The sequence below is a fragment of the Scatophagus argus genome, chromosome 2 (assembly GCF_020382885.2).
Source record: "Scatophagus argus isolate fScaArg1 chromosome 2, fScaArg1.pri, whole genome shotgun sequence".
Classification (NCBI taxonomy): domain Eukaryota; kingdom Metazoa; phylum Chordata; class Actinopteri; family Scatophagidae; genus Scatophagus; species Scatophagus argus.
The window spans coordinates 21095310-21119584 of record NC_058494.1 but is presented as its reverse complement, the minus strand read 5'-3'; the positions used below and the strand labels follow the sequence as shown (position 1 = coordinate 21119584).

Genomic DNA, 24275 nt, shown 5'->3' with positions numbered 1-24275 from the left:
GGGTTCCAGAGAGTAGTTATGGAGTTGTGATGGGTATGCATGGTGCATATCTAAAGCTGCATCATGAGTTACTCTTACCACAAGCTGTTTCTTGTGGAGGTACAAATGGATATGTATGGAAAGTGGCACCTAACTATGTATGTACGATAAACCTATCAAATCTCAATAAAAACACAAGTGTGGTTAATTGTGAATTTCCCTCGGGATCAATAGAGTATCTATCTATCTATCTTAATTGTGGTTTTAAGTGTGGTTAATTCAAAATACTTTATTGCTGCTGTTCAAGTGGTCTTCATCAAAAGTCACCACAGACAAGTCTAACTGTCACAACACTGCAAGAACGGAAATGAAAAATGGAAAACAAAAGTAAAAGCTGGTTAAACATGTGGGGTTAAAAAAATGCTAATATTTGTGAAGCAAATATGCAAATGGTTTCATCCCTGAAGCAAATGCTTCCCTTTTACGTGGCTATTTATTATTTTGAATCGTTGTTTTAAGTTGATCATCCCGCGCATAGTTTGCTGTCTAGGTTTCATTTTAGAAGTTAAAACAAATGAGGACATCCGGATGCTAGGGCACCACCAAGGCCGCTGTGGTCACGTGTCACCGAAAAAGCAAACGGACGGGGGGGGTGACTCCTCTTGTGGCGATTGAATGCTCTTTGGCTAGAGACCCAGCAGCTGTCAATGCACAGTGCTGAGCGTCACGACAAGCAGGTCGCTTTGTGGAGGAACCGAGGCTTTAAAAATGCAGCTCGGCGACGATTTATGCGCTGTGTCGCATAGTTGGATGTGCTATACGTGTCAGGTCTCTTACCGGTAAAATCCAGCGTGTGATCAGCGAGCCGACAGATAGTGACTTTTTTTTTTTTGTTGCTGTTGTTTGTTTGTTTTAATCTTCGCAGTGTTGCCTGTTCTGCGCTGTCCATCCGGCAGAACTAGTCCAGACATGAGTAACGTTAATCTGATTTTTTGGGACCAGTTGCAAGCTGGCAGCTCCGAGGTGGACTGGTGTGAAGGCAATTACCTAATTTACCCCAGCATCGCTGAATTTTACAACACGGTCGGTTTGAAGGATTTGCAGCTAATGTGCATTTTTTGTTGTTGTTGTTGTTGTTGTTTTACACAATGCAGTTTTGTTTAGACTCAGACCACAGCTTTTCTGGCATTGTTTCTTCTTTGTATTGCTCAGCTTTCCTATACCTTTTAATCTCCCCTCTCGGGTTAGTTATAGCTAGCTGTAAGTTATACTGACTTTCAACAGCTTGGCTGCTTTTCGGCTTCAGCGACATCACGATGTTTGACTGTTAGCATCAGGCTCCAAAATGTTCCTTTATGCTTCATTCCCACCGCCTTGACTGTTAAAGGCTCATGGAGGCTGCGCACTGATCGACTTCTGACGAGCACGTTGTCACTGAGCTAAACGATCAGTTTCCAATGTGGTGTGTTTTCTTTTGTTTGTTTGTTTCCTCGCTCATAGCTTTTCTTTGTTTATCATTTCAGATCAGCAACATTTTGTTTTTTGTTTTGCCGCCCATATTAATGTGCTTGTTCCGCCAATATGCAACACATTTCAACAGTGGGATTTACCTCATATGGATTCTGCTGGTTGTGGTTGGTAAGTTGACTGGCTGGCAAACTGTGCCATGACCTTTTCTGTAACCCGTTAATGTTTCTGTTCAGCTTTTTTTCCCTTAATGTCACTTCATGTAACTAATACGTATGTCTGTCCACTTTAGAGTCAGGCTTGTGTTAGTTTTATATGGCAGTGAATCTAATAATAAAACGTGTTTTGTGTCTGCATGTGTAAGAGTGGGGTCTGTAAAAGGAGAAGATGATTAGATTAATCAGTTTGGATTAGATTGATTAATTGTCAGGTATTTTTTTTTTAATTTAAGACAAAAGTAACTGGTTCCAGCTTCTCGAGTGTGAATATTTGCTTGTTTTCCCAGTCTTTTCTTACAATTTTAGGTGTTTGGGACTGTTCATAACAACTAAAATATATCAAGTCGGGCTCTGGATATTATTTTCTGACATTATAACCCAAAAAGTATAAGCTGCGGATAAATCGATAATGAAAATATTCTGTAATTGCAGCCCTAAAATCCACAGATTATGTGAGCACCTTTGCGAAACAAATGAGTTACACATTTTACAATTTCTAAGTGTGTTTGTGCAACAGCACTGTTACAATGTCGGTTTCCTCGGCTGTGGCCTCTTGTCACTGTCTTCAGCAAAAGCTTTTGCCATGAATGATGCTTATTCATCAGCGGGATGAATAAACCCATTGCATCAAGTCTGACTGGATTCAGCGCGGTGTTTCAGTTTTAAGTGGCGGATCTAAGGGACAGTCCCAGGGGGATTACTGTGCCCTGTTCCCATGCTGTTATGAAAACACTCTGGTTGCGGCGTCAGCAAAGATAACCTGACGAACCTCCCTCTGTTCCTGACAGGTGACCTTACTGGGTGATTGAAAGCAACTGGAAAAAAAAAAACTGTTGAATAGGATTTGCATGAATGTCTGAGCTACAGGAGCTTGAACAATGGGTCAGAGGTAAAACAGGCAGTTTGGTGTCTGTGTGATGTTGTCTTCTCACGTCAGAGGTGTCCCACGTCTCCTAATCGTCCGCCGCACAAACCGGCAATGAAACCTGAAGGCAAATAAAAGCTATTTTCTTTCATGCATTTCTTGTACCGCAACACAAATGCTTATTTACAGCATGTGGTGTGGGAGCTCTGACCGCATTGTCAGGAATCTGGAGGTCGTTCAAACTTAAGACCACAGCTGACAAGAGGTTACGTGGTTTCGTGTCTCTGCAGCTGGGACGACTTCTGCTGACCCGAGCAGACAAACGAAGCCCATGGGTTCTTCAGCTTCGCCTTCAGCTGTGTGTGATCTTCACTGCAGCTCATGAGACGACTGCTCCGTCGGCTACCAGCACACGTACATGTGCTGTTTTCTTTTTAATTGTCTGGTCTCCAAAATGTCCAAAATTGTCGTCATAGTTTTCCCAATCCGGTCTCACATGTCTTGACCAACTAGCAGTCTGAAATATTTACTATAACAGAAAACAAAGAAAAGTCACTGATATTTACATTTTTAGAAGCTGGAACTTTGTAATGTTTGGCATTTATGGTCAGGAAATTGAGTCTGTTTCCATGAGAAGGTTTTTGGATAAGAAGTTTGTTGAAACGTTGGAATCTCCTGCAGCATCTGCCATCAGTACACATCGTGCTGATAGCTGAAGGTCTGCTGGGCTGCGATAACAAACGAGCACTCGCTGATCCCCACCTGCCTTGACTTTCTGTGTGTTTTTCACTGTCACTTTTCCAATTTTAAGCCTGGAAATGGCAACATGTCAGCTGTACACGTGACTGCACACAGTTTTGACTGCTTAGATTTTTAGCTCCTGACCCAAGCTGTCCAGTCCCAGTCTCTTTGACTCTCCTTCCAAATGGATATTCAAAGTGTGTTTTAAACATGCACAGCGTCATTTCTTCTGACAAGCATGTTTCACTTTTCTGCCTCCGTGTCTCTTTATTTCAGGCATTGGATCGACTTATTTCCACGCCACCCTCAGCTTCCTCGGCCAGATGCTGGATGAGTTGGCCATCTTATGGGTGCTCATGTGTGCCATAGCCATGTGGTTTCCCAAGAGATACCTACCCAGGATGTTCAGGAGGGATCGGTGTGTTAACCAGTGTAACGCTGAATAACTTCCTTTAGAAGCTTCACACTGCTGTATGGGTGTATAAAAGTGCGTGGTGTTGTGAGCTAAATGCATACAGGATTTCAGCCGATCAGTGAGTTCAGAGGAGGACGTTTATCTCTGCACTTTGGCAAATGTTGGCTTTTATCTCGTATTCCTGTCGGACGCACTTGAGCCCAGTCTGTGGAGTCACTGCAGGCCACTGTTGTGTCACATGTTTGTGTCCACTGCTCTGACTGCCTGTTTAATAATAGGCCTGTCTGAGATAGCTGACACCAGTAAAAACCCCATCACATGTCTTTACTTCTCTTTCCATTGTCACAGAGCCGTCATGGCTGCTCTTTCACTTCGGGCTGTCACTTGAAACATTCCCCTTGTTTATTATATGACTGTCAGTGTTGTCATGGTGCTTTCTCGAGGTGCAAAAAGGGCAGCATTCCTTCTGAATTTCACAATGCTGTCCGTGGAGGGCAAAGTTTTCTTGTTCTGATTTATTAATTTGTTTGTTTGTTTTTTTAACTCTTCTCAATCTAGATCAAGGTTCAAAGTGGTCATCGGCATCTTGTCTGGGATCACCACCGGGCTGGCCTTTGTTAAGCCTGTCGTCAACTCGCTGTCACTAATGACCCTGGGAATCCCCTGCACCGCGCTGCTCATTACTGAGCTTAAAAGGTTAGTGACAACAGGTGGAGGTGAGCGTGGGCAGGTGCATGTGCAGTCCCGATCCAGGACCATCACACTCGTCTGCCAGTCTGTCTTCATAGGGACTAAAAGGCGCACGTTTTCTTCCTCATTCACGGACTTGACTTGAAGTCTGTGAAGCGACGAGCTTCAATTCTGCGCCATCTTTACTTTTTAATTGTTTGTAGCGACTTTAATGAGAAAGCCCTTTCTCAGGCAGAGTAATTTATCCTTTTAAAACACCCTCTTTTTTTTTTCCCCTGTTGTGATTCTCAGTGAGACAGTCCTGGATCGAGGTGAGGGAATGTATGACGTTTGATCGTCTGCATGTACAAGCAGCGCAGCATGTTCAGCATAAGCAGGTTGCGCCACAATTTGGAAACACGTTGCAATTTGTGCATAAAGTCGCTCTGGTGTTCAAGTGCAAGCTTGATTTAAAATTCTGAACTCAGAGTTCACTCACTGAGCTGTAGAGGCTGCTGATATGGCTGATATGAGTTTGGAGGAAAAGCTGAGTAAGCTTCATCACAGTTTATGTCTCCTTAAGGCCGAGATCGAACCTCCACACTCAGACTGGTTTCAAACTAGAGATGCATTCAATCAGGTTCCACCATTAAAAACTTGAAGCGTGGTTAGTAAAGACTTTAGTAATGTGTAAAACAGTTGCTAGGAAACATCTACAGCCTGTCCAGTCAACAGCCAAGTGAAACAAATGATGAATTTAAATGTGCCACACAACTTAAAATGTGGATATGAGTGTGTGTTGTTTACATATACAGAAATGTAACTGTGTGTGTGTACCATGCAGTTCAAAATGGTGTGGATGATGCAGCACCAGCAGGTATCACCGACCGCGTCTGTGGTTCAGAGCCGTCTGGTCGGGTCAGTCAGCTGCTGTCCTGTTAACATGACAAAAGGAAAAACAGGGTCAGGATGTGGTCTCTGCAGTCCACCACGGCGCATTAAGACGTCACCTTTGACCTTTTGTTCTTACGCTGTCTAATGACATGTTGTCTGCTCCGAGTTAATCATAGGGCGTTATGATGTGAAAGAATGTTCCTGAAAACACACAACAAGCCACTCGTGCCCATTGTGTGTGTGTGTGTGTGTCTCAAAAGCTTTCTTTCGTCACTGTAATGTGGAGCTGCTGTGTCCTTTCCGTTTCCCACATCCCTTACTCACCGCTGGCGGTCTTTTAACCTTCAGTCATCTATTGTTTAACCTGTTAGCGAATTTTTTGACATTACTGCAAGTGCCGGTCATCTACAGAGACGGCTTGTTTTTGTTCTGCTGAGTGGGAAAAGAATTCCTGTGGCCCTGGATGATGGACTTTTGCCCACAGAAACGACAGACTGTTTTTGTTGGTGTTTGCTTTTCTTGTACAGTCCGCCTGTTGCGCCCTCTCCCCCCTTCATTCAGGTCACTTCCACTTTTGACAAAAACAACTTTTCTGTAGGATGTTCAGTACAAGTGCTGCAAATGTTATTATTAACGGAAATTGTTGGTGCAGTGCCAGTTGTTTGTAAAGGACAGGTATGGTTCAGAACTACAAAACAAAAAAGTTCCGGTTATAAAGCAACTGTTTATTATTTCAAGCTTTTATTGAAACAACAGGTGTAGTCTTGACTCGAGCCACACTTGTTATTCAGTCCTCCGCTGGCTGCATTAAAAAAACAACACAGCTTGTAAAAGAAAAAGACTTGAAATTTAAAACAAGTAGAACAGTACTTTATATCAAATCATATTGAATGGAAAATAAATGTGCAATCATGCGCACGATTTTATTTATACGCACTTTCATATATACATGCCAACAAAAATAAATATCATCTGGTGAAATACTGTTAATTTAAACTTCCCATAATTATGGAACTGTGGCTTATTTTTGTAGTTTTGCCCATTGTTTCCTGTCTGTCATAAAAACATTGTTCTCCTCAAGTTAATTGAGACATTTGAATGCAGTGAAAGAACTCAGATTAGGCTTGAAGCTCAAGTGTTCAACCATATCTGAAAATCAAAATATGGGTGTTTAATTGCCTGGTGGTTACGTTGATCTGAGTTCTTTCTTCTTCTCCTTCGGCAGTGTCTGCACTGTGATCTAACAAAAGCAAAATAATCAAAGAACTGTAGAATTATAACCCAATTGGGGTCCATTGTGGTTTACAGACTGGCTCACTGCTTTAACTCAACCAACATCCGTGTGCAGGCACCAACAGTAAATTGTTTTCGATAACCTGGCTTGTTAACAGCCGGCTTGATTGTCTTTTTTATTTTTTTTCCTGCCTTGTCACATTTAAATCAAAACGTTCCCACATCTCCGCCAAAATAAGACTCAACTTGTCATGAACCAGACGAGATGCTGATTCTAATGGCTTCGTCATCAAAAGTAGCTCGTAATAATTCCAACTTTCAAAATGTCAACAACGCTGTGTGATGTGTCATCACTGTATCCGGTTTGATGTTGTTTTATTAGAGTCTGACACGTAAACTTTTCCTTCAACTCGCTCTAGCAGTACATGAACGTTTACCTCCGGGGTCTTTGATGAATATCAGGCCTTGTTTCACTGATCCAATGCGGCCTCTTCCTCTCTAATCCCTTGAGCGAGAGAAACCTCTCAGCATCACTTCACCCCAGACAGACAGACAGACAAGCCTTTCCTTCACTTATCTTGGCCCCCGACAGTCATACTCCCCATCACTCTCCGTCTCTAAGGGGAAGTCCTGGTTTCAAGTCATGTTTCTTATCTCGCACGCTTCTGTTTGAGCTGATAGGCGCACCATCCCAGATATCCGGCTGTGTGGTGATGGTTTTGTCAGGGCTTGTTTGTTAGCAGGAAGGGGTGTTGGCCGGCTTATGGCAGTTGTGCTGTATGTATATGAAGGCAGCAACTGAGCGCACAGCTGGCTTAGTACTGCGCCTTATTCACAGTCAGAGTTTGTAATGGATCGAAACACTTGCAGTACAATACAATATTGATGACCATTTAATGGCCTGGACGTTTCCCTCCGGGAAGACCTGTCACTGGCCATCTATTTGTGTACTTCCTGAGTTGTCATGACACCATTTTTTTTTTCGACCTGCTCTCTGGACCAGTTATGTAACATAATGATGTCATGCTTGCCAGTGTGGTTCATTAAGTAACTGTGATCCAAGTACTGATAGAACATCAGTGCATTAAACATATACACAGTACATATACTGTACTGTATGGCGGTGATATGACTGCTCTCATTGATATTTGACCTGAATGCCATAAAAACATTATTTTTCTTTTTGAAAGTCAGTCAGCCATAAATGCAAAACAGCACAAATATCACTGAATTTTAAGCTTCTGCTTGAAGTTACCCAAGTGGCTTCCCTTTCATGGAGATTTGCGATTTGTTCAGTAAAAAAAAAAAAAACATCTCTTAAGCTGCATACATAATAATGTATGCTGTACGTGCACGGGCTTGTGTAATGTCCTCCATATTTTAGTTTAAAGTCATCTTAATGGTGACATTAAATAATCTTTATCTAATGATAAATAATCTCATTTAAGTTCATCCCAACATTCTTCTTGAAACAAAGAGTGGTAACCCGAATTAAACTGCCTGCAAAATGCTATGACTTCATCAAATGCTGTGGCTTAGGGAGGAAGGTGACAAACTGTAAAGATGCACGTCACAGTTCAGTCGGGCTTCCTTGCCCTTGTCTTTGTTTTGGCACTCAACATTCGCCTCAGCCCACAGCAGGGCGGCTGTGACTGGTGTGTCTAAGGAGGACAAGACTAAGAATAGTTCATCAACAGCCCTCTGGATTAGCACATGTCTCTGTAGGTCAGAGGTGTGTCCACTAGCAGACATTTGTCTGGGGAAGTAGACCAGAATAGTTGGTACTCGAGTCTGTCAGGTCACCAAAAGAAAGAGAAGATAATTCTCTTTATGTAAAGATACACGTGCTAACCCGCAGTTTAATGTCCTGTCACGGAAATCCCTGTTGTTATTATAAGTGCACCCTAGCTAGAGTGGACAACATAGACAGTAAAGCCGATGCTTTCAGTGACAAAGCTGTAAAATCCTACTTTGTGTGACAGACAAATCAGCAGACAAATTCAGCGACGAGCTGGAGCGTTTAGCAGCTGAAGAGCCGCATGACGGTTAATGGAGACCTGAGAGGAGAGTAAATATTGGACGCATGTTGTTCAGTTTCTGCAGGATGTGTAAAGAGGAAGCTGTTTTCTCGTGAGCCATATTTTCTTCAAAGGTTATAATGTTGTGTTTACTGTCCGCTTCCACTGCCAAACAGTGGCCAGAAGTTTTTGCATATTTGATAAATTAGATTAATCTTAAATTTAAATTTCAAGTTAAGTGCATTCTGCGTAATTTCTTTTCATTTGTTTGTATATTTCCTTTGACAGGTTAGACACACTAAGGCTTGCATACACAGCACTTATCACATGTAATTAAATCAAATGGAAATATACAAAAACAGTGTGCTGTATGTACTTTATGTTCTCGGTTGAAAATAACAATAATAGGTAAGTCCGAACATGTTGTAGGTCAGACTTTATCAGTAAGCCACAGTGTATTTTTGTGTGGTTTTCACACCTGTTCTCAGTGCTCTGTTTGGTCATTGCAGGTGTGAAAACACACGGGTGTTCAAGTTGGGCCTGGTCTCGGGGATCTGGTGGGCACTGGCTCTGCTTTGCTGGGTCAGTGACAGGATATTCTGTGAAATGTGGTCGTCTGTCAACTTTCCCTACCTGCACTGTGCTTGGTAAGTTTGAACGCAGCTCGGAAGAGTCAGTTCGATTTGGATTGCTTTGAAGGCTTTCATTTAACTTCTGACACTAAAGTTATTACTAAAGGTTATTCAGACTTAAAGTTGACTACAAAAAAATCTCTACCTTATAAAGTACCTTCTGTCTGTAATGACGTCCTGACATCTTTTAGTCTTAGTAAACCCAAAACATGTTGGCTTGGTGGAGATTCTGTTGGAAGATAGCTGATTGCTGAGTCTCAGCAAACATCGGTCTTTGACAGCTTGGGAAATAAAACTCAACAGTCATTTGAGAAAATGAGATTTTAACTACTCCGATTACAGACAATTAAAGCACCGTAAACACTGTTAATCCTTCACTGCGTTGTCACCATCCTGCCCCCGCGATGTCGCATTTCTCAGGCAGTTTGATCCATTCTAACTCCTCTTGTTCCGTTGCAGGCACATCCTCATTTGTCTGGCTTCTTACTTGGGTTGCGTTTGCTTCGCGTACTTCGATGTGGCGACTGAGGCTCCGGAGCGAGGCCCCGTCATCATGTTCTGGCCCAACGAGAAATGGGCTTTCATTGGTGTGCCCTACGTCTCCTTGCTGTGCGTCCACAAGAAGTCTGCTATCAAGGTGACTTAAAGTGACTCAAGTCTGCACTTCTGCCGGTCGTGCTTCAACGCTTCTCACCAAGATGTTTCCAAACATGGCAACATGATACGCCACTACGTCAGGTTACGTCCACTGGTGCTCTTGTCATGTAGGTGATGCACATATCAGCCAACCGTGAGGATTCACGTTATTCCTTGTTCTGTCCCTGGTCTGGTTTTCACTACACAGCAGCATTTAAGCAACTCAGAGAACACAAGGTGTCACAAATTAGCACATGACGCAGGGTGACGTCTTAACTAGATCAGTATCAAAGCCAAGAAACCTTTACAGCGTTCCAAACACCTTCTCAGGCTTTGCATAAGCTACCTTTTGTGCATTGTTATTATGCATTTCAGGCTTCTTTAAAGAGAAGATTTTATACATTTTATAGTGACTCAGCAAACCTTGTCACATTGCCTTTACAAACATAAAAACGGCATCTCATCTGTGCTGTCTGGCCATTATAAAACCATGCTTATAAACAATAAAGCACTATGCATTATCATTAATGCAGTGATTCAGTATTGAAGCTTCATATTACATTTCTCAGCCGGTCTTACCAAACTCAGCGAATCAACAAGCTCGTTCACGCAGAAGTGTTACAGGAGCGTATTTCACACCAAGCCTCGTGTGTTTTTGAATACATAACGGACTAAGGCGCTCACACCTGCTCTCTCTCTGTCGGTGGACGTTTTAGATTCAAAACGACGGAGACACCGTAGGCTTCTTCCTGTCATGAGTGTGCTGTGTCTTAACTTCCAGCATGGCATTGCGATTGTTCAAGATAGTATATGTGAAATGTGTCTAATATATTCCTGTGTATTGTGGTAACTAAAAATGTATTATGCAGTTATTTTCCATATCATTCATATATTACTAAAAGAACAGGTACCCTTTGATATCAGCCAAAACTAAAAAAACAAAACAAAAACAAAAAAACAAAAACCAGAATGTGAAATCAAAACTTATTGAAATATGATTGAATTTTAAAGGAAAAAGAATGACTTACTTTGCACAGAATGAAACGGTTCTCAAAGCCTTTGGCTAAATGCACAGTGTGTAGCAATTCAAAACGTGATAATTATAATTATTTACTCAAATATTCGCTTGCTAATGTAAAGCTTTTACAGTTTAAGATGCCTCAACTCTTAAACTTTTCTTCAGGGTTATTTATGCCAGACTCTGTGTTTTTGTGCAAAAATATCAAAACAATTAAAAACTGTGCAAAAAGCCTTAATCAGCCAGGATAACGGACTTCAAATGCAAAAGAACTGTGTCCTGGAACTGCTCGCCCGAAAAGGGGAAATGCAGTACAGTAAATAACAAAAGTGAGGTTTAGATTATAGCAGGTAAAGCTGTGGGACAGATTAGGTGTTATTACATCCGACTTGGAATTTATCAGTGTTAATCTGACAGAAACGAATAGAAAATGTGTATGTGGAATATAAAAGGGAAGTAAAACTAAACACTAACTCTAAAAAATCAAGGAGCACCAAAGTTTTTCTCACCACAAACCATTGTCTTCAATGTTGTTCTTGAAAACAAGCTATTTGGCTAATATTATTTTTACTCCTGCCCTCCTGCAGAGGCTTCTGGGAACCCAAACTAACTAAAATAACTTGTGCACACATGAGGGGTCAAGTGAAGGAAAGAAGCTATTTTTGTGAGATTCTGAAGTGGGTTTTTTTGATAGCCTGAAGTATTTTGTGAAATCCAAAACCATTTATATTTTTCTAAATGAAGCGTAGCCAAAATTGAAAAGTGGATGATTTTTTGATATTGCATGACTGCTACTTTTGTACTGCCAAACATTCTTTTTTTTTCCTGTTACCTTCAGGAGAAACTTTGACAGTATCAACAATGTGAACAAAGCTGTCTAGTGCACAAGAATACAAATCGTATTGAATCGCACATCTGATCCATGGTGGCGGATTGGTTTGTACGAAGATGAAGTCAGTGAGTCATCGTCAGATAAAGGAGATTGCGTGAACGAGACGACGTGTTTCATGCTGCCCCTCCGCATGCTGACGTTTGTGTCGAGGGATGATCATGTTGTCTAAACAATGACTTAAGTCTTTCTTTATGGACTTAAACGAACTCACATCGATCTCATTTTGTCTCTTCCTGCATTGACAATAAAGACGAACTGCACAGAAGTATTTATTTTCATAATTTATCCTGTTTTGTAAACAAATACTTGTAATAGATTAGAATGTTAGGATTTTTATTTTATGCAATAAACCAAGCTGATACTCAAATGGATTACTGGTGTTTTTTTTTTCTTTTTTTATTTACAAATCACACATAATGTCATGTTGGAATCATTTTTGTTTCAAAAAATGTATTCACCCTCAGTGGTGGAAGGTAATTAAATTTATTTACTCAAGCACTGTACACTTCTGAGGTACTTTAGGTATTTTACTCAACTATAAGCTTATCCAATTTATGCTCCTTAATGTTTATACTTTAAACTTGACCTTGAACTGCCCCAGTGCACAAAGCAAAGCTCCATAAAGACATGGCTGGATGAGTTTGGTGTGGAAGAACTTGACTGGCCCACACAGAGTCCTGACTTCAACTCCATCCAACACCTTTGGGATGAACTGGAACAGAGACTGTGAGCCAGGCCTTTTGGTCCAACATCAGCGTCTGACCTCACAAAATTTCCCACAGAAACACTCCAAAATCTCGTGGAAAGCCTTCCCAGCAGAGTGGAAGCTGTTAAAGCTGCAAAGCTGTCTGTGTATTTAGAGTGTGATGACATTAAAGTCTCTGTTGGTGTAATTGTCAGGTGTCACAATACTTTAGTCTAAATAGTGTGTCTTGGTACTGAGATTTACAGTGGCACCGTTGACACTTTTTGCCACTAGGGGGCAAAGTTTTTCTACATCTGCATTTTGTCTCTCTTTTTCTCACGTGGTTCAGAATTGATGACCCTAAAGCTAGGATTTACAAAAGGAAAATTAGAATTGTTAAAAAATATGTGATTCACTAATGTCTTACACAGCTCTGCCACTGTTCAGTGCTTGCAAAATTTGCATGTGTGGACATACAGGAGACAAATGAGACAGCGTATGTCCACACATTCGTCTTTACCCCTGTAGGCCTGGACAGTGCATCATAATGGCCAGACAAAGCAATTTTATGTATAATTGCGTGTGAACTTTCAGGTGCTTTCCAGTACACACACACATGCACACATACATATATATATATATATAACTTCAAGTAACATGTACAAAGTAGGTAGTAAGAATAAAACACACAAGAGGGTGCAAACATCAACACAAGAAAAGAAACCACATACACTCCATCACTTTTAATAAAGCAAGCTGTGAACTACAGTGACAGATTTGTAAATATAAACTATGAAATCACTTCTGCTTTCATTGTATTGCAGGGTTCATTCTGCTGATCACGGTGAAGAATATTTTTAAAAATAAATATCAGAGTTTAGGTGGTGTGAAAGAGGGTCCATGAATACAGCAAATTCCAGATGAATTATACATTATGGTAAGATTTTACACCACTAAGGAAAATGAAGTTTGCTGGTTTTACCTCCTTTTGTTAATATCAAAAATGTCGAATGTGAAATAAATAAAGACAACATTATGAAATTAAATGAATTAATATAGACAAAAAATATAACGACAAAATTGTGAAACAATAATTTCTGGATTATTTATTTTTACGTTGTCATGAAAAGCGTCACAATTCATCATTGTAGGTCATTAATATTTATTTATGTATTTATGTATGTTATGATAATCAGATGTTTCTATTTTAAAATGTCCCATTTCCAAACTCAAAATTTTTGAGAAAAATTGGCATTATGTAATTGAATTAGAGAGAAAAAAAAATCAAAAACTGCTGGAACCAAATTAAATGACTTTCAATGAACTCTGTCACTGAGGGATAAAACAATATTATCATATTATCATTGATTTTCTGTGTTATCTGTATTTATTCATATATTTATTCCATATTGTCTGATTGATTTATTTAATATTGAATGCTTTGGGACTTCATAACACATGTCCAGTAAGACTTAATTTAATCGCAGCATTTTCCATTAGAAGACAAAGTAATCACTTAGTGATGAATAAATGAAGTCCTAAGTGATTAAATATTATGGTATGAAGGGCTGTGACGCGCTCTGCTGGAGGAAGTCCCGCCTCCTGCGCTCACTAAAGATCCTGATTGGTCCACACGCACATGGCAGTCAAATAACAGCCATGTCTAGATTATGGGTCAGATAGAAGAGCGTCGGCTTTAATCCGGTTGATTTCTGTGGATTTATTTTACCGTTACACCTTTGGAGGTTCACATCTGGAATCACCTGATATTTTTTCTGACGGTGTCAAACGAAACGCTCCTCTGCGGCTCCTCCTGCGGCTTTTGTCAGCGGAAATGCAGGGTGATGTTCATAATTAAACGCTGAAACAACTGACGGCGCGTTTGTCGAGCCTTGGAAAAATAAAAAAAGGTGTTTCCACAACCAACGGTGTCAAATTTAAGAGGACCATAGATGTGATTACTTTCCTCAAGGCTACGGGTGTTGGCGTGTCAAGACAAAAATCCATCCAAATGATGTCAGGAAAGCATTTCAAAGCTCACGAAGTGAGCTGCTGTATCAAGTATTTCATTTTCGGATTCAACATAATATTCTGGGTAAGTCTCCGTTTGCTGTTCAGGACTTTGAGGCCTGCTGTCCGGCAGCTTAACACCCTGACATGACATTAACATTAAGCTCTGACTTGTAATTCTGTGAGACCCGAGACGATTTCCTTTTGTTTTGCTTTGTTTTGTGACTGGTCTTAATGGGAGTCATGGATGATTTCATCCCCGCAATAGGCTCACTGCTGCTGGTGCACTTGCTCCCGCTGTCACCAATCAGCGGGGCTTTTGTTTTTGTGTCGACAGCAGCAGCAGTGTGAGAAAAGGGCTCCCCCGACTGTCAGATGCCATCATTTGTCTCCAACGTCTGTCAGTGTCGGTGACTTTTGGGCAGGGGCAGTGATCATCTTCATCTTCTTCAAATTCCACAACAAGCACCACCTCCTGTTGTGCTCTTAGATCCACCAAAACGCCATCAAGGAAGTCCCACTTTGGGCCTCCAGTTTCAGTACTGTGGAGAAGAAGTAGAGTCAAGTTGACTAGTTTTACAAATGACTTGTTTGGAATAACGAACGGCTTCAGTAGGCCAATGTTGTTCATTAATATTGTCTATTAAAGTATGCCTTATCAGGTAGGGGCGGTGGGCGATATGGATTAGAGAGATTAGTTGATTATCTGTTCAGCTGGTTGACGCAAAATTAAAATTGAGCAGTTGTTAAAGCCATTTTTCCAACAAAAATGCCAAAGATTTGATGGTTCCAATCTCCCAAACATGACGTTTCACTGCTTTTCTCAGTCTTACCAAAATGTCTGTTTGTATTCTTCTTTTATGACAGACTGAAATGATTCATCGGTGATCGGAGCTGTTGCACATTTTCTGTAAATTGTCTAACTGGTGACTCAACCACAGCCCTGACTCTAAAAAAAGTTGGACGTGTGTGATTATTTGCTAATCCTTTTTGATGTATACTCAACTGAAGTTTATATGCTTTACCTCATCGACTTGATTGATTTTTGTAAATGAACAACCTCGTCCCTACCACACTTTGTGAAACTTCATGGACACTTGGTCAGACCTTAATCAGCAAACACTCTTCGTTTGGAAATGATTGTGTTCCGTTTTACATGTAATAAGTACAAAAAACAAACAAAAGTCCCAACTATACTGTGACAGTGCAACAGTGAGGCTGCATGAACAAAACCAGGCACCTCAAACTGAAGAAGCTAAATGGAATTCATCCATCATTAATTTTATCATTTACATCCATCGGCCTGTGGAACCCATCGGCCCTAGATCCCAATCTGTGGGATGTGCCGGAATGGGTCCGATCCAGGAAGGCCCCACCTCACAATCCACAGACCTCCTGACTCCCTGGTGCCAGACTCCAGAGAATTTCCTGTGTCCTCTGATGGATTGGAGCCAAGTGTGATTCACAGTGGGGCCTCCAAAGACCAGACTTGTTCTGGGGCATCCTTGGGCCGCTCTTGAGGAGCTTTTGCGGTGTGGCAGGGGCACATTGTCCTGCTGGAGGAGGCTTCTGCCATATGGGAGTGCTGTTGTGATGATTGGGTGTGCTTGGATGCGAGTTACCTGTCAAAGTGGCCTACGCATGAATGGCTGGACCCGAGGTTTCAGTGATCAGTGATGTTCCCTTGACCTGTCAGTGGTTTTAATGGTGAGGCGAACTGGGGTGTATTGATAGCATTCATATTGTGATGTCACCCACCCCTTTTTGAATATTGTTTCATCAATGAAGCCAGTATGTTTGTGATACCTGCTGGACCCTCAGAGTGATGAAGAGGAAGGCCACCTGTCAGGCCCTACAGAGGATCTCAGTCGGTCAGTCATGACCCCTCTGATCCCTTCACCATTCATGTATGATCAGAGGACATCAGTTGTGTCTAAAGCATCTGTTCCTCTTTGACATTGATTGAACTTGATATTCATACTAAGAGGGTTTAGTGGACTGTAATATAATGTGCTATCTGAATAAATTCTCAAAATATTATTCACTCAAGGTCCACTCACTCGCTGGTTCTAGAGCTGTTCTCCACATCTTTTCATCAGCAAACAGTTTGTTCGGTTGTTGATGGAGAGTTTTTGTTTCACTAATTCACAAATCATTCAAATGTAAAGAGGAGTGATAAAATCCCATCACAGATCTCCACAGGCCAAAGTGATGTCTTAAAGGGGCTGTCTTAGTCTGCCCAGCAGCCAGAAAATAAGATAAAAATTGCAAATATTCATATGATATGAAACAAAATGTTACTAAAATGACCAGTAATTTCAAACTTTAATAGACAGTCGTAAATATAATTTTTGGCTACTGTAAATGCATGTAGTAACACTGTCAGCCAGTTGCAAAAATGCAGTCTATGATTGATTACCACCATTGATTTTTAACACTGCAGGTGGAAACGTGTTCAGACTGACAGAATGTGTTTGGGCTGTGAAGAGACTCTCTCCCATGTTGGAGCTGATACTGTAGACAGAGATGAGAAATATTTAGTAAGAGGCCCCTGCCAGGAAAATCTCTCTGTGGTTTCTCTCTGTGCTCCTGTGTGGTGAATACATGTTGCTGTCGCAGCAAAATAAATCTGCCCTCTTGTTTCTTTATTCTTTGTACTTCCTTTAGTTCCTTGGAATTGCATTCCTCGGCATTGGATTGTGGGCATGGAGCGAAAAGGTGAGTTTACTGACCATCTCTCTCTCTGTAACCATAAATTGAATCAATCTGTTGTGTCATTCCTTCTACAAATGGACATCAGATCATTGGCATTCGGCCTCTGCCATTCACACTCCGTCGTCTGCATGAAAGCTGTCTGCAGTGGCTTTACTGAATCAGAAAGGAATGTGATGGTTTCCGTTGGGACGCCCTTCTGAACAATGGACAGGAAAAAAGCATCCGATGCATTTTTCAGATTCATTCCTTGTATACTCTCAGCACTTGGGGTATCAGAGGGGGTGGGAGGGACAGTGTAATGAGTTCTCAAGTGTCTCTACTCCGACCTTTAAAGATTAACATAATTGCTTCATCCTTCACATATGGCTGCAAATAATGACGGTCTTAATCTGATAATTATTGTTTTCATTAGTTAACTAATCGCTAAGTCAATAAAGCTCTAAATGCAAAGAGATTCAGAAATATCTGACAACTTTTTCTTCCAAAAATGACCGTAAGAATTTAAGTAAAACGGAGATATGATAATACTCCTTTCTGCAAAGAGTTTGATAAGGAGGTTGATGACTGTCTGTACGATAAATACGAGCACAAACACTGAAGCTAGCTAAAGCCCCTCTGAGGCACATTAATTAGCAGGTTATACCTCTTTTGTTTAATCTGTACACAGATCAAACTGTAAAAAAAAAAAACAAAACAAAAAAAAACACATAATTTTTATGTCACAGGCTCTTATTTGGCTGGGAACAGCAGAGACTTGAGTAAGTCACTGCTCCCACCAAGAACTAATCCAAGTCAAAATCCCCCATAAAACCACAACAACAAGTAGCTTTTACATGTTTTTTGTTTGTATCAAACAAACGAGATAAAACACATTAGTTAATGAGCTTTAGAAGTGCTGGAGGTGGATTTGTTACTTTTAGACAGAGTGAGGCTTGTTGTCCCCCCGATTCCAACCGTTATGCTAAGCTAAGCTAGCCAGCTCCTGACTTCAGCTTCATATTCACGGGACAGAGAGAGTGTGGCATCAGTCTTCTCTCATCTGACTGAAAGTGAATCAGCGTATTTTGTTAGACTATTACTTTGAGTGTAATCAGCTAATCATCTGATTTCATTATATAATTAAAGCTGACTCTTAGTGAGGGTGCACACTATGGGCTATGAAACTTATTCCCTCACTTAATATAGATTATTTTTACTTACCGTGACTAAGCCCATGGAGTCAGTGGACTTCAATCAGACTTTACATTTTTTTTTTTTTTAATGACTTAAAACCTCTAACCCATCACTCTGTTTCACCAGGGTGTCCTCTCCAACATCTCGTCCATCACAGACCTCGGGGGTTTTGATCCGGTCTGGCTCTTTTTGGTGGTGGGTGGGGTGATGTTCATCCTCGGATTTGCGGGTTGCATCGGAGCTCTGCGAGAAAACTCTTTCTTGCTCAAATTTGTAGGTGCCTTTATCAAATATGTTGCGAAGAAGAAAATAGTTTTTAAATGTAAAGATTTTTCAATCTTTGTTCTTCCCATAAGAATATTTGTTAAATTCAGAGAACTATGAATGTTGACATATTTCAGTTCTCCGTGTTCCTGGGTATCATCTTCTTCCTGGAGCTGACTGCAGGAGTCCTGGCTTTTGTCTTCAAAGACTGGATCAAGGACCAGCTCAACTTTTTCATTAACAACAACATTCGGGCCTACAGAGACGACATTGATCTGCAGAACCTGATAGACTTCACCCAGGAATATGTGAGCGCTGTGTTTCTTAAATCCACAGTACAGATGTCACCACAGTGTTGTTTTTACCTTGGGTTAATCGTGGTTTTTCATTTCAGTGGGAAACTGTTGACATATGTGAGATTGTTTTTTTCCTGTCTCTGTTTAACCTCATAGTGGGAATGCTGTGGAGCTTTTGGAGCTGACGACTGGAATTTGAACATCTACTTCAACTGCACTGATTCCAACCCGAGTCGTGAGAAATGTGGCGTGCCCTTTTCCTGCTGCACCAAAGATCCAGCGGTATGTCTTCCTAATAACTCGCCACACTTGAGTCCTTCTAAGTCACGGCCAATTCATTCCCATTCATGGTAAAACACAACCAGTGAGTGTTACTGTGAGTTGTTGTGACTTAAAGTGTGAGGGTCCTCCCTGTGACAGATAGCTTGGTTATCTTTGTCCTCCAGAAGGTTAGCATAAGCCGTCAACTATCATGGCTGGCTTCCAACAGGACATCCAGGCCTCAGAGTTTCGTATTTAGTCAGGCTCTGCCAGCATAGCAAAGTCCGAAGCAGCTGGGAGGAGTTATATTTACCAAGGCACTAATTTGGCAGGAAAATGCTCTAACTGCTCACTGCTGCTCTGTGTGCACAGCACCGACAGTGCGCCGCGTTAGCAAAGCAGTCACTGTAAAGAAAGTTGCACAAGAGTTTGTTTTTTTTTTATTTGAGGCCCTAAGGACATGCCGTCCCAGCAAGACCATCCTCTTTGATAGTAACACATAATAAATAGTATTCACACACAACATCGCCTGACAAAGTACACACCAAAAACGTTTTCAGTCTGAACTCTCAAAATGATAGCACTTTGGAGTTCCACACAGAGGCGTCGCTGCTTTTGTCTGGTCTTGCTCTCCATTAAAACATCACAGCATTTAAAAGTGGTAAGTATAAGACGTTCAGTTTAAAATATAAAAAAAATGAACTAAAATTATCAGCAAAATTTGAAGAAATGAAAGTTCTGTCGTTATGTCAAAGATGTATACAGTACATATACAGTACGTATACAGAGATTTACTAAAGAACTTACTAAAGAACTTTAGAGAACTTACTAAAGTTAGCATGCCAGCCAGCTAGCCCCAGCACGTCCTGTCTCATATTTACGAATGGTTTGCCTCGTCCATGTGTTTTTCTATGACCACCCTGGTGTAGCCTAGGATTCAATCCAAGAACCTTTTTTTTTTCTTTAATTCCGACAAAACAGAAGTCTTCATCATAGGCCCTGAGAGCATTTCTGATAGAGTACAGCCGTGCATTGGCTCTTTACCAGCAAATGTTAAATGAGCCTCAAAAAGCACTGGAGACTTCAAAAATCCTTCTTTGACCAGCATGTGAACTTTGAGAGGCACATAAAGGAAATGGTGAAATGTTGCTCGATTTAACCAAAAACCATTTCCAAAACTGAAGCTCTTATAGAACAGTTTTTGTGACATAAATCTGACTCAAATCCAAGGCTTCAGTCTCAAGTTTACATCTCTGGTCCTCACAGATTTATGCAGCTTTAGTTTACCTGTCTAATACACATCTAGAGACCAAACGCACTTAAGTGAAGTCCAGGTTGAAAACAAGCACCATTGCCCCTTTTATTACATGTTTATGAGTAACTCCAGTATATGAGAACATTTTCTCTGAATGTGTTGCCTTTACCTTTTGAGAAATGTATAAGCATGAACCATCTTCTCTTCGCAGGAGGATGTCATCAATACTCAGTGTGGCTACGACATCCGAGCAAAAACGGTGAGTGACTATGGAGATTGAGACCCTCTTCTTAAAGTAAAAGCAGGTTTTCTAATTTATTTTTCCTTATTTTTCCTCAAGGTTTTTTTTTTTTTTTTTTTTTGGTGGCATGAGGTCATTAGGTACTCCACCCTGGGCACAATATTCCTCTTTCAACGTGTTTCTCAACTTCTCAGTCCTTGAAATTCAGCAGCTGGTTCCCCATCAGCGCTTTGGGCCCTGTGGTATTACTCATGCTGCAGCAATGCACTGAGAAATGAAACCCCTCCCCCTTCCCCGTCATCGGCTTTGGCCTTACTCTCCAGTAGCCTAATGTCAGGAAAAGACTGTGTTTGTTTTCTTGACTTAAAATGTGAGGAAAAAGCCAGAGAGAACTCGTTTTAACCAGAGCCAGAGCTGAAAAACCATGGGCTGTGAGAGTGTTAACAACCAGATAACATTAGTTCAAAGGGATTTTATTATGAAGGGCCACAAAACGGAAATCGTGTGATAAAATAAAAATAACTATGGCATGTGCTGCAAGCAAAGTAAATCTAAACAGGACTGCTGACAGTAACTCTTCAGATTTGAATGTTTTACAAGGACAATCAGTGTGAAAGACTTATTTATGTGTTTTATCAGGACTCTGAGCAGCGGACCTTCATTTATATCAAAGGTTGCGTTCCTCAGTTTGAGAAGTGGCTTCAAGACAACCTGACAGTGGTGGCAGGCATCTTTATTGGGATTGCATTACTACAGGTGAGGAGCAACATGGACAGTGTAGTTTATTATCTGATCTCTGTCAATCTAATTTACCTGATGTTAAATAAATGTTTTTTGTTTTAGATTTTTGGCATCTGTTTAGCACAAAATCTGGTGAGCGACATTGAAGCCGTGAGAGAGAGTTGGTAAGTGGCAACAGTTTGTTTATTTAAGCACGATTTCACTGGGGTTGGGAACAGTGATTTACCAGTGATTTAAGGCTGTGGAACTGAAAAATAAAAAAGAAATTTAACATTTATGTCCTTGTCAGGATGAATTATAATAACTTTGGCAATCCCTTAACTTTTCATCTAGCGGCTAATTGCACAAACATTCATGGTTCCCAGAGGATTAATCCTGACTTTTTTCCTCTAGCACCAGCATGAAGTTGACATTTATGGTTTTCAGTGCAATCTTAAATACTTTATACAAGACCTATTTATCACCAAATACCCGAAAATTAATAATATCCTCACCCCCCGAGCTGCTCATTTGCAAATATTAGCATGCTAACATGTTAGCGTGAGATGGTGAACAGGGAAAACATGCTACTAACATCTTCATTGTTGGTGTCGCTAACATGCAGACAAGAGCAAGTTTTTCAAAGTCTCTATGCCTGCAACAGCCTTAAGGGTCAAACCTTCAGCAACATTACATCACTTAAATGTGAGACATCACATTTCTTACGGTGCGTCTCGCAAGTAGATGAATTTTTACGAGATATTCCTTCTCTACCTGAGCACAGTCTCAGCCGCTTCCATCTGTTTGTTATGTAACTATGCATCAAATGTCTTTTTTTTAATTTTATTTAACCTGTTCTTAAATTTTCTTCTTTTTGTCGTGCAGTTTGTTTACCTAAGACCTCTAAATTTGAAGCTCCAAAAGCAAGAAGGATGTACCAGGTAAGGTGGTGTTAAGTTTTGAAATTAATGTTGCAGTATAAATATTTATATTTGTATTGATTGAGTCCATTGATTCTCTCCTGTGGACTGTGTTTGCACTCAGATGTTTTTCTTTTTTCCACAGGACTCTGCAGTTTGGACGCCAGCCATGAAGCGATATAAATTAATTAGCTCATGTGTCCAGAACCAAGAGTCTCATTCATATGTAAATAGTAAATTTGAAATTATTTTTAGAGTTATTTGTGGCCATACTTTTGAATGTAACACAACCTCTAAAATGTACTGTAGCTCTCATCCAGTACAAGCTAAACAAATGCAATGCAAATTCTCTACAGTATGAACAGCTGTGGTGGCAAAGTCCCAGTTCGGATAACTTAGAGGTGGTCGTAGCTTTTAGCCAGGACAGAGGCAGAGTTGATGTTTTATCAGAGGTAGTGCTTCATTCAGAAAAGAGCCTTGGTTTTATATGTCTCACCACTGCAGTATTTAACACTGCATGTAAGGGTCGTGTACAAAGATAAAAGTGATTCTGGAAATGCACTGCATGCCTGTTGTCTACTGGTAGGACATTGGCACTACTAAATGTATTTCATTTACGTTAAGTATTTTAAAATACTTGTAGAATAGTCACTAGTTTAGAGTGGATTGGCTGGTTAGCACTTTGTTGAATGTTTAATGGAATCTACTTAAAGCTTTGGCGAATTAACTTTAGTTTTACTTACATCTGTGACATCAAGCTTGTATTAAACAGACACATGCAGTTTGTAAGCAGAGTTTTGTGGGGCTGGGGTCGATATAGTGACAAGTAGTATCATGAGGGGATATAATGGGTGTTTGTAGTAAATATACCGAAGCAAGGCAGGAGATGGGGCATCTGAATCTAAAAACTCAACCTTAAGCACTTTAACCTTCATGTAAGAGTGGTGAATCTCATTGGAGTTCTTCCCATGACTGTTAATTTAGTCAAGCAGCAGCCACTGGAGGGGGCACTTTTCCTTCAAAACCTCACCAACCGCATCTGTAACTTCATGATGCTGAAACATGTCAGATAATTTGTACAAAAGCAGCTTGACTGAAAGTGTGTTTCAGCACATTGTAAATAAGGTGCTGTTCTTTGCACATAATCTTATTTTACTGTCAGTGTTCATTCATTCATTTCCTCCTTTTTTTTTTTAAGTGTTGCCAATGTGTTCCTTCGTTGAAATCTGCCTATTTGATGAGTTAGATTTGTTGGTTGTGGGTTTTTTTTCTGTTTTGATGTGGAAAGTTAGGAAACAAGCTATTTCCAAGGCTCATGATGAAGGCATGCTGGTCCCTGACTGAACGTAGAAAGGATTTATAGCCTGCATACACACATTACTTGAAAGCAGACCACACAGGCTCGCTCACCAGCATTTTTTGAAATGCAAACTTTGAAATCCAGATGCAAAGAATAGAACAGCAGAGAATTTTGTGTAATAACCTTTAATAGAGCTGCATAGCATGAAAGTAAAAACAGCCATTTTATGTTTACATGAAACAGAGAACTCGTGTGCAGCCTTCATGAGCTGAACTTCCTCACACGAAAATATTTTAAAAATGTGGAGTCAGATGCAATACAGGAGGAAGAAGTCAAGTATTCTTTTTTTTCCCCACTAAAGGTGCATATGATTGTTGTTGACTGATCACACTTTTTCTTACCACTCAGTGCCATATTTGCGATTTCTACTTCTACATACCCCTGACTTTAAGATTACCTTTGTTTCATGTGTGCTCCTGATTCCTTGTAAATAACTGGATCGTGACAAGTTGTAAATATATATCTAAATAAATGTGGTTCTTTGTAAACTTTTGTCCGCGTATCCATGTTGTATATAGACCTTGGGTTAAATTTGATTGCATTTGGCCACGGTCATTGATAAACATTAAAGAATAAAGATAAATACAGCTCACAGCAAGTGACACGCTTGTGAAGTCCCTTCCTGCAGCTTTTCCTTTCCGTCGTGTCAATATACTCATTAATGAAGTTATTGAGAAGTTTTTGTTGTCCACTGAAGC

The 24275-nt window shown here is 40.5% G+C and overlaps 2 protein-coding genes across 2 annotated transcripts; both read left to right on the top strand.

The window, feature by feature from the left end:
* The first annotated feature begins 663 nt into the window (after nucleotides 1-663).
* acer2 (alkaline ceramidase 2) lies at nucleotides 664-12048 on the top strand. Its single transcript, XM_046417861.1, has 6 exons — nucleotides 664-1062; nucleotides 1503-1617; nucleotides 3547-3688; nucleotides 4244-4381; nucleotides 9009-9146; nucleotides 9591-12048. The coding sequence occupies exons 1-6, from the start codon at nucleotides 949-951 to the stop codon at nucleotides 9775-9777; spliced, it is 834 nt and encodes a 277-aa protein (XP_046273817.1). The 5' UTR covers nucleotides 664-948; the 3' UTR covers nucleotides 9778-12048.
* Nucleotides 12049-13845: 1797 nt separating this feature from the next.
* Nucleotides 13846-24065, top strand: LOC124074670 (tetraspanin-5). The gene is made up of 10 exons (XM_046417838.1): nucleotides 13846-14457; nucleotides 17040-17090; nucleotides 18387-18533; nucleotides 18662-18832; nucleotides 18977-19102; nucleotides 20548-20595; nucleotides 21217-21333; nucleotides 21421-21482; nucleotides 22183-22238; nucleotides 22363-24065. The coding sequence occupies exons 1-9, from the start codon at nucleotides 14374-14376 to the stop codon at nucleotides 22193-22195; spliced, it is 819 nt and encodes a 272-aa protein (XP_046273794.1). The 5' UTR covers nucleotides 13846-14373; the 3' UTR covers nucleotides 22196-22238; nucleotides 22363-24065.
* Nucleotides 24066-24275: the final 210 nt, after the last annotated feature.

What these genes read in the sequence shown, in the direction of transcription:
- acer2 (XM_046417861.1), top strand. Translation starts at nt 949, where the DNA reads ATGAGTAACGTTAATCTGATTTTTTGGGACCAGTTGCAAGCTGGCAGC. An exon ending in GATTCTGCTGGTTGTGGTTG is followed by an intron (nt 1,618 to 3,546) that starts GTAAGTTGACTG and finishes TCTTTATTTCAG; the next exon opens with GCATTGGATCGACTTATTTC. An exon ending in CTCATTACTGAGCTTAAAAG is followed by an intron (nt 4,382 to 9,008) that starts GTTAGTGACAAC and finishes TGGTCATTGCAG; the next exon opens with GTGTGAAAACACACGGGTGT.
- LOC124074670 (XM_046417838.1), top strand. Translation starts at nt 14,374, where the DNA reads ATGATGTCAGGAAAGCATTTCAAAGCTCACGAAGTGAGCTGCTGTATC. An exon ending in TGTGGGCATGGAGCGAAAAG is followed by an intron (nt 17,091 to 18,386) that starts GTGAGTTTACTG and finishes CTGTTTCACCAG; the next exon opens with GGTGTCCTCTCCAACATCTC. An exon ending in TAGACTTCACCCAGGAATAT is followed by an intron (nt 18,833 to 18,976) that starts GTGAGCGCTGTG and finishes TTAACCTCATAG; the next exon opens with TGGGAATGCTGTGGAGCTTT.